At 33.3% G+C, this 10,325-nt stretch overlaps 1 protein-coding gene and 1 gene segment (V, D, J or C); both read left to right on the top strand.

Annotated features, from left to right (window-relative positions):
* The window catches only part of LOC125275462 (immunoglobulin kappa light chain-like), a 50,399-nt gene that overhangs the window by 3,714 nt on the left and 36,360 nt on the right, over positions 1-10,325 (top strand). The gene's annotated exons all lie outside the window — the stretch shown is intronic.
* On the top strand, positions 1,469-2,641 carry LOC125275463. The segment is given in 2 exon segments: positions 1,469-1,636; positions 1,948-2,641. Coding segments are annotated over 2 exon segments (459 nt in total).

Here is a 10,325-nt window from a genome sequence, read left to right as displayed (position 1 = left end):
GACATCTTTGTTTTGTGTGTGTGTTGGTGTCACACACTGATCATCAGTGGAATTTTAAGCACAGTATTCAGTTCATATGCAAAACACTCTCAAAAACACATTCAGATGCATCCTGGAATTCACCTGATACGATCAAAATACACTACTGTTCCAAAGTTTGTGGTCAGTAAGATTTATTAATATTTTTGAAAAAACTCTTACTCAGGGCAGCATTTATTTGATCACAAATACAGTAAAATTGTGAAATGTTATTACAAGTGAAAATACAGGGGTTGGACAAAGAAACTGAAACACTGGCCAGTAGTGTTGGAGGTTTCACACCTATATATTCCTGTTAGCCAATCTTCAATAATTTTACATTCCATCAGTAAGAGCTGAGATGCATGTAGAAAACACATAATATTATACTGTATATGAACGTGAACTCAAGCCATACCATTTATATTTTAGATTATATTCCCAATGTTAAAATATAAGTATTCATCCTATTCACAACCACAGTATTATATATGAATATTATACTTTGGCTAATATTATTATGCATATATATATATATATATATATATATATATATATATATATAATAATCAAACATGTAACCTTTTTTTTTTTAACAAAAATGTATTTTTCTTTTAAATTATTTTAGTGGTATTTTTAAGTCAATGAACATCTGTTCTTGAATCAAACTTTTGTTGGTCCTGGAACAACATGGGTGTCAAAGAAACACTCCAAAACTTATCATAAATTACCACACAAATCAGAGCGAAATTAGCCTAATATAGTTTGAGAAGGATGATGACGCTTTCTGTAGGTTACACTGTACCAGTAGGTGGGGACAAGTGACTGCCTTCATGAGCGAGTCATGCAATCATTCAACCAATTCTTTCAAAAACACATGCAGGAATGAAACAAATCTTTATAACTGAGTCATTGAATCACAGTCACTGAATCAATTCATTCAAAACGTCTAAGGTTGCTTATGCAACCCAGTTCCTGAGAAGGGGAATGAGACGCTGAGCAAAAACAGACAAAGCATGTCTATGTGAAATTTCTTCTTACACCGCAACAAACAAAATATTTGGTCACTATGATGATGTTTTGATGTTTTATAGGTCAAACGTCTTATCATCAAAATAATTAACATCAGACTTCACTAGTGTGTGCAAGACCTCTTCACAGCTTACATTTCATCTCTCTCACATTTTCATGTGAGAATGGAGTTAGTCAGTGTGAATGTAAAATAACAACTTTATGATTTTGGAGATTTAGTGCACAACTATATCAAACCTTGAATATTACAGCAGAACAACAATACAATCCGTTATATTGATTAAAAACTTTTTAATTAATAACTGAGATTATTACAATGTTGAAACTGTCTAAGAAAAATAATCAGGCTCATCCAGACCAATTGAAATATTTTTCTTGACAGTAAGAGAGGATCTTGTTCTCAGAAAGGACATTTACATTGAAGACACTTTGCATATGAGCTGCATGCTTCAGTGCTCAGATGGTGTTTATAGATCTGTGAGTTTATGATTTTATGACTGACAGCTCTCCTTCATGATAACAGATCCAAAAGCAAACATGACTTTAATAACCATCATTATTTGGACACTCACAACCTGCATCTGGAGTAAGTATATAGAAACTAATTTCATCAGCCAATTTCGGGAAACTTCACAGTTGGTGAAATAAAGATGTAAATTATGTTTATACATTTTTAAACACATATTTTTTATGCATGTTATTTTAATATCACCTGATATTACTAAATATATTATAAATGAATTATAATGTATACGTTTTGATATGTATGATGATACTTAGCCCTTGTAATGCAACAGTAAGAAAAATTGTGTTTGACAGATACCTTACCCATACTAACTGTTAGTTTAAGTGTTGTGCTCATCAGTTTTATAATGCTTTTTCTGTCTCTCTCTTCAGGTTCTGTGGGACAAACTCTGACTCAATCTAAAGCTCAAACAGTTCAGCCTGATCAGACTGTCACTATTCACTGTAATCATAAACCAGCAATAGACTGTATTAAAACAAAAGGCTCTGATCAGAATTGCATATCCTGGTACCATCAGATTCCTGGAGAAGTTCCTAAACTCCTGATCTATGCCACATCAGACAGAGCTTCAGGTGTTTCTTCTAGATTTAGTGGCAGTGGAAGTGGAAATAAAATTGATTTTACTCTGACCATCAGTGGAGTCCAGCCTGAAGATTCAGGAGTTTATTACTGTCAGAGTCAACATAACAAGGGAGTCTCTGGCACCATAGACTGGGTGTTCACACAGTGTAAAAGCATCATACAAAAACCTCTTTAGTTGAGACTTCAGCGCTGCAGCTTTGAGCTTCTGCAGGTGTTGATGTTGAAGATCATTATTCACTTCACTGACTTTACACACAAACACAGAGACTATTTAAGGCTGGTGACATGTTGCTGTTCATTATTGTCACATATACTCAACACATACATTTTTATAATAATACATTTAAGAATGTCTCAATCATGAATTACACATGAATTCCAATCCAGTAAATTACATCCAAGATGAAGATTATGTGGACAAAGCTTATGTAATGAAAATAACATGTAAACTAATAGAATAAAATAAATAAATAAATAAATAAATAAAAGACTATGATATCAACAAATAAAATTAAAGATTAAACTATTTTAAAGGCTAATGTTAAGCATATGCTATAATATTTATCATTCAAAACAATAAATACATACAATTAATGATTCAAAAAGCTTTTATTTGGCCAAAAAACACAAACACGTTTTTCTTAAAAGGTTATTATACATGTTAAAAGAATTCTTAAGGAAATATTTACATACAGAGCAAAATGGTACACAATGTTGTCCGTCCTTTAGTAAGACTATGTGTGTATGTATGAGTATAAATGATTCATTCATGCCTATAATCTCTGTGTGATGTGTGTGTGTGTTTCAGTGGTCATCACACTGCTGTGTGTTCAGGCTCTCGGTCACTGCATTCTGGGATGGGTGCGTGGCGTCACAGCTGATGGTTGTTGCTCTGCTCCACTCACTCTCAGTGAGGCTCAGGCTGCTGCTCCAGCTGTACAGTCCATCCTTCTGCAGCACACTGGGACTCAGATTCACAGCAGAGCTCCTGCTGCTGCCATCCACCTTCCAGCTCAGCTTCCAGTCAGAGGGGAATCCCTTACTGCCCACACACACCACTGTAGCCTTACCCTGCTGCAGCTCATCTCTGGAGGGCGGCAGGACCGTGAGAGTGGGACGAGCGGCAGCTAAAGAGAGAGAGAGAGAGAGAGAGAGATGAGAGTTTCATTCTTCTTGAAAACAGCTCTATCAGTCTTTCACTTCCCTTTATGAGATTCAGAGTTAATCAAGCAGATCTGAAGTGCAACAGCCTGTAAAAACACATTTACCAGCAATCACACATATATCTATACTTGGATTTGAAAAAAAAAAAAGATATGTCATGGATCTTTAACTTTTTAGGTTTCTATTTTTCATTTGTTTAAATTATTGTTAAAATATTTATTGTTACACAGTTGTAGCTGTTTGAAGGTTAAAAGCAACACCAGATGAAGACACATTTGTCTCATGTGACATTCATTAAAAAACGTTTTATTAAAAAACATTTTCATTAATTAATTATTAAAAACATTAAATAATTATTAAAAACTTAATAAAAAGATATTTTGAACTTTACATAATTCCAAAGCTGTCCTATTATCAATACTGACACATTTTAAGCATACATACACTGTGTGCAGAATTATTACTGATCATATTTTGTTTCCAAGCAGATTTTACCAATTCCAATCCACATCAATCTTAATAACGACTATTAATATTATTTTTAATCATTTATAATTGATATATAATTGTTCATGAAGGCTGGAAATGAAAAATGCCTTATATTCAGGTGTGCAGAATTATTAGGCAGGTTTTCTTTTACAGGCAAAATGAGCCAAAAAAGAGATTTAACTCAGACTGAAAATTCAAAAATTATTAAATACTCATGAGAAGGACGCAATACTAATGCAATACTAAAAAATTGCAAAGTTAAAGCATGACCAAGGGACAGCAAAATGCTCATTGGGTCAGCGGGGTCATACAAAAACAGGTGGAAAAGAAAAGACACATGTTAACTGCAAAAGAATTAAGAATTAAGGTGAAGAATTAAGTGTGAAACCATCAGGAACCCTTTAGTCTCCAGCGCCATCATTTTCTAGAACTGCAACCTACCTGGAGTCTCCAGAAGTGCAAGGTGTCAGGATCTCAGAGACTTAGGTTAGCTAAAGAATCCTAAAAAATGACCCGCTCTTAATAATCACAAGCTGAAGTGTTATAAAATACATGAAGACTGGGTTTTTATAGGCCTTATAGACAGACAGCTTGAGAGTGACTCCTGAAGGACCAGCACCACATCCTCTTGTACCACTGTTTGAAGAATTTATCTTCCAAAATCTGGCAGTAAGTTTTGGAAGATCATTTTTAGTCCATCTCTGCAAGACGGACATTTCAGGATAAGAGATGGACAAAAAAAGTGAACTCCCACACCTTACTGCCAGAATCTGGAAGATAAATTCTTCAAACAGTGGTACAAGAGGATGTGGTGCTGGTCCTTCAGGAGTCACTCTCAAGCTGTCTGTCTATAAGGCCTATAAAAACCCAGTCTTCATGTATTTTATAACACTTCAGCTTGTGATTATTAAGAGCGGGTCATTTTTTAGGATTCTTTAGCTAACCTAAGTCTCTGAGATCCTGACACCTTGCACTTCTGGAGACTCCAGGTAGGTTGCAGTTCTAGAAAATGATGGCGCTGGAGACTAAAGGGTTCCTGATGGTTTCACACTTAATTCTTCACCTTAATTCTTAATTCTTTTGCAGTTAACATGTGTCTTTTCTTTTCCACCTGTTTTTCTATGACCCCGCTGACCCAATGAGCATTTTGCTGTCCCTTGGTCATGCTTTAACTTTGTAATTTCTAGTATTGCATTAGTATTGCGTCTCATGAGTATTTAATAATTTTTGACTTTTCAGTCTGAGTTACATCTCTTTTTTGCTCATTTTGCCTATAAAAGAAAACCTGCCTAATAATTCTGCACACCTGAATGTAAGGCATTTTTCATTTCCAGCCTTCATTAACAATTATATATCACTTATAAATGATTAAAAACAATATCAATAGTAGTTATTAAGATTGATGTGGATTGGAATTGGTAAAATGTGCTTGGAAAAAAAATATGATCAGCAAATCAACTTCCCTAATAATTCTGCACACAGTGCAGTATTTTTATACAGTATATATATATATATACAGTATTTATTTATTTATTTTTTTCATGTTGCCTTGTTCAGAGTGTCTACCAAGTGAAATAGCCCAACTTGTTTGCTTTGGTTAAATCGATCTGTAAAGGCGAGTAAAAGACTGCATACATATACCAACATTAGCTTTCTATTTCATGACAAATTAATAAAAAAATACAAAGATGTATTCTTTGTCAAATGCAATTTACCATTCTGATGGATAAAATGAAAAAGAAGAAAAAAAGGTTTTATACTGGTCTGGAGGAGAGCTAAAGAAAGTGTACATGTATTTGGTCATGTCCCACCATAACAAATCTTTCAAATTATTTATTTTTATATTAATAGTTATTATTATTATTATTTAAATCCTCTGTTGTTCTTTTCATTCAGTGTTTCATTTATGAAATAAAAAGACTCCAACTGAGAGTCGAGTTCCTCCACCGAACGTCCACCACAGTGATACAAACCCAATCACCTCCTGCACTAAAACTGACACAATAACCAGTTTGCTCTTTTAGAACTACGAGCAATAAATAAACCAGATAAAGCTGCATAATAAAACCAGTTTAATTTGATAATTTCCCAAATCTACTAAGAAAAATAATTATTATTACTAATACAAATACCTAGTATAATATAGTAATACGTACTAATTAAACAAAAACATATACATTAATCACATTCAAGTAGATTTTGATTCTCTTAAGCATTTAGTTCACTTATATGATATTTTACATTTTTACACAACTTTTATTTTTTTATTTTATATGGTGTTTACAGTCTAATTTACAGTCCTATTTTACTTAAAGCAGTATCAATGCAGTATGTAATAAAATCAATAATAGTAATCTCTAAATATGCTACCAATTCAGATCCACATTTCATTAGTGTTTATTCATCTTTTTATTTTATTCTGCACTTACTTTCAACTCTCAGTTTGGTTCCTCCATCAAAAATCCTCCACAATAATTAATTCTCATTCACTGCAAAAACCTCCAGAATATTCTGAGCGCCAGACACGTTTTAATTAAACCTTGATGATTAACTCATAGTTAAAGTATGCATATATTATAATGCCCATCATATGAGAGAGAAGATATTTCAGTTCAAGGGTTTTTCCACTGTAATGATATTTTGCATTGGCAGCTCATGCCTCAGAGCAAAGTCCTGTGAACGATTTTAACACACAAGATTTGTCCACTCTAAAACAGAAGCCAATATGATTCTCTTCATCTGGGCATTTTACTGCATCCGAGGTAATAAAACATTTTTCCTGATGCACCCATTTTCCTGATGCACTCATATCTCGCAGGATCTTTGGGGCAGGTCATTCTGACATGAGTTTAAATCAGTTCAGCTTGGTCAAACAGTCTCTATTGATTGTAAGATCAACACTGTTATAAGCATCCTGGGGGTTCAGTACAGGCTCTGAAATGAGAACAAACAAGGTTAGCAATGACATACACACAGATGTACTCTTCTTATGTATTCTTGTTTAGTCTAAATTCTTCCAACCCATATCTGCCCTATAATAGAATTAATCAATTCATTTCTTGCTGTTCCTGTTACATCTCTTTTTTTCCCCAGATAAATAAATTGTATTCTATATTTTTCATATTTAATACAGTGCTTCACATACAGAAAATCATATATATCTCTATAGATACATTTTGTTCATTATGCAAAGATAAAACTCCATTGTCACACAAAGTAGAAGCAGAAATGCATATTCTTTAGTTATGAAAAAATCTTCTAATGTAGATAAATAGCTGTCTAACTCTAAGATTAGATTGATTCAGTGATTCCCACATAACTGCAAGTACATCAATATATAAACTTTTAAACTGTTATGTTTTAAACCTTATAAAATATTTATATTTTCTGTTTATATCATGTCTTAACATGAGTAAATATTTTGTATAAACACAAATGGATTCAACAACTGCACTCTAAAAAGTAATTCAGAGGACCTGTTGCTACAACTTAAATAAATGCATATGGTTAAAAGTTAAAAATTCTATTTATTGATTTAATTTTAATTTTTTAAGCTGCATTACATTATTTTTGTTGAATTCTGTTCAAGTAATAATGTTGATCATTACATTCAATTAATACTGTGTGAAACTTAAAATCAAATTTCTGCATTATAATGCTGTTATGTCTGACATTTAAAATAATTTCTGTAATGTTGTAGTTTTTGTTATCATTGTGTTGAAGGTAAACACATGGTTACATGATTTGGCACTGCAAAGACAATCTGCTGTTCTTCCTGTCTCCCTGTAGCACTGTGTTACATTACGAATATTGCGGTTTATTGCTGTGGCCACATCTGCAGTCCTCATGCCTTCCTTCAGCATGATTATGAAACGTTTGTGCAGGTGTCAATAAAGTCATGTCAGTGCCAAAAATTATACAAAAGTTAGAGATAGCTACAGACGTTTGATTCTCGCTTTGGGTGTGAGAGGTCCTGGGTTCAAATCCTGTATGAGCCTGATTTTTCACTGTCAAAAGTTAGGAGAAAAGAGTCAAAATGATGATTGGCTATAAAACACTTAAGTTTCAACTAGACTCGTAGCCTAACTCACAGGTAAATCTGAATTTAAACCTGACCAGTAGCCAAGAGACAAAATTACATCTTCATTGTCCAATTGGAGTTTGGACACTACTGTTTTCAAGGCAAAAATCATTTTTAAGCATATTTGGTCTCTTAATTGAGTGTTGACATAAAAATGAGGCATTAGTTTAATCTTTTAGTGGGTATATGCAGTAAGAACAATAAACTGGTGAATCCAGTTAACCTTTGCCTATAAGTTCAAAAAATTCAACAGTTCAAAAATTCTAAAACAGTTCAACAGTAAAATCTTTAAAAACTTCGGGCTCATCCAGGATTTGAACCCGGGACCTCTCGCACCCTAAGCGAGAATCATAGGCCAAAGAGTGTTGAATGGTAAGTAATGGATGATGTGCCATGTTGCACACATGAGATCCAGGCCCACTGACAACATAGACGTTCTGTTGGAGTTTTTGGTGCCATTTAGTGTCTAATGGCGACATCTAGTGGTTAATAATCAGAAGTGAGGTTCCGCAGTGAACATGCCTTCTATTCAGAATAGATGTGGCTAAGGCTGATTTACCTCTTATTGTGACATACTGTATAAGCAGAATAAAGTTTTACCCCCTGGATGTGGTATACCTTTGGGTAAATTTGGATTAATGTTTAAACATGGCTGTACAGATAGATACAGTTGTTATATTGTGCAATAGGCTACTATAATAGTTGGGTACAACTTTGAAAATAAATCTTTCTAAAATATTTCTGGTGACACCATAACAGTAGTCACTGTTGTGAAAGTTATGTGACATAAGAGCCAGAACAATTTAAATCGTTTAACTCTGCACAATGACTCTACATCAACTCCTTAAGCCCCCAGTGTTACAGCAGAACAAAAGTAAAATCAGTTAAATTGATTACTGGCCTACATTTATTTGTCAGCAACTGAGATCTTTTTAAGATGTTCAAGAAAAACTGAAATATGAAATAACTGAAATATAACTGATAACTGATTCTTGTTCTCAGAAAGGACATTTACATTAGAGGCACTTTGCATTGGAGCTGCATGCTTCAGTGCTCTGAAGGTCTTTATAGATCTGTGAGTTTATGATTTTATGATTGACATCTCTCCTTCATGATAACAGATCCTAAAGTAAACATGACTTTAATAGCCGTCATTATTTGGACACTCACAACCTGCATCTGGAGTAAGTATATAAAAATAATCAGCTGATGTAGGCCTACAGAAAGATCAAACTTTAGACTTCATTAAATATTTTCATTCAAAAAATATATGCTCTTTCATATATTAATGTTTTTAACCTTTGCATTTGAAGTGAACATAATGTTAACATTAAACTTTAACCAATGGTTTGATTTTTGATTCAAGTTCTTAATTATCATTGATTAATTAGCATTTGATGTGCAAAATATGGAAACAGCCTTTGTAGTGAAACAGTTGCCTTATAACTAAGTGTTAGGGTTTTAAATGTGCTCATCAGTTTTATATTATTCTCCAGTGTTTTCTGTATCTCTCTTCAGGTTCTGTGGGACAAACTCTGACTCAATCTGAAGATCAAACAGTTCAGCCTGATCAGACTGTCACTATTAGCTGTAATCATAAACCTGCAGTATTCTGTGTTAAAAAAGATACCACTCAGTATTGTATGGCCTGGTATCATCAGATTCCTGGAGAAGTTCCTAAACCCCTGATCTATGCCACATCAGACAGAGCTTCAGGTGTTTCTTCTAGATTCAGTGGCAGTGAAAGTGGAAACCACATGGATTTTACTCTGACTATCAGTGGAGTCCAACCTGAAGATTCAGGAGTTTATTACTGTCAGAGTGCACATAACAAGGGAGACTCAAAGAACCCCGACTGGGTGTTCACACAGTGTAAAAGCATCATACAAAAACCTCTTTGGCTGAAACTTCAGTGCTGCAGCTTTGAGGTTCTGCAGATGTTGATGTTGAAGATCATTATTCACCTCACTGACTTTACACACAAACACACAGATACACAGAAAGCTGGTTAAATGAACCTCAGCACATTCTACAGATTTTATAAATAACATCAGAATATCTCAAACATGAATTATGCATGAATTTAATCAAATCAAATCAAAAATCAAAATCAAATCTTTAAAAAGTTTATTTTCACAGCATTAATGTGTAATATTCATACCGATTACATGCAAACTATTAGAATCAAAATAAATAATCAAAATAAAAAAAATGAAAATAAAAAAAAATACTATAATATTTATATGTGGCTACAAGAAATATACACAATGATTAAAAAAGCTTTTATTTAGCAAAAAAAGAAAAAAATCACACAAAACATACAAACCCTTTTATTAAAAGGTTATCTTATTTTTTAAGAAATGAATACTTTTATTCAGCAAGAACACATTAAGGCTAAAATTTCACTTATAAATTTTCACTTATAAATACAAA

The sequence above is a fragment of the Megalobrama amblycephala genome, linkage group LG9 (assembly GCF_018812025.1).
Source record: "Megalobrama amblycephala isolate DHTTF-2021 linkage group LG9, ASM1881202v1, whole genome shotgun sequence".
In the NCBI taxonomy this organism is placed as follows: domain Eukaryota; kingdom Metazoa; phylum Chordata; class Actinopteri; order Cypriniformes; family Xenocyprididae; genus Megalobrama; species Megalobrama amblycephala.
Note: the sequence above shows the minus strand (reverse complement) of the source record. Positions and strands in the feature narration are given on the sequence as shown.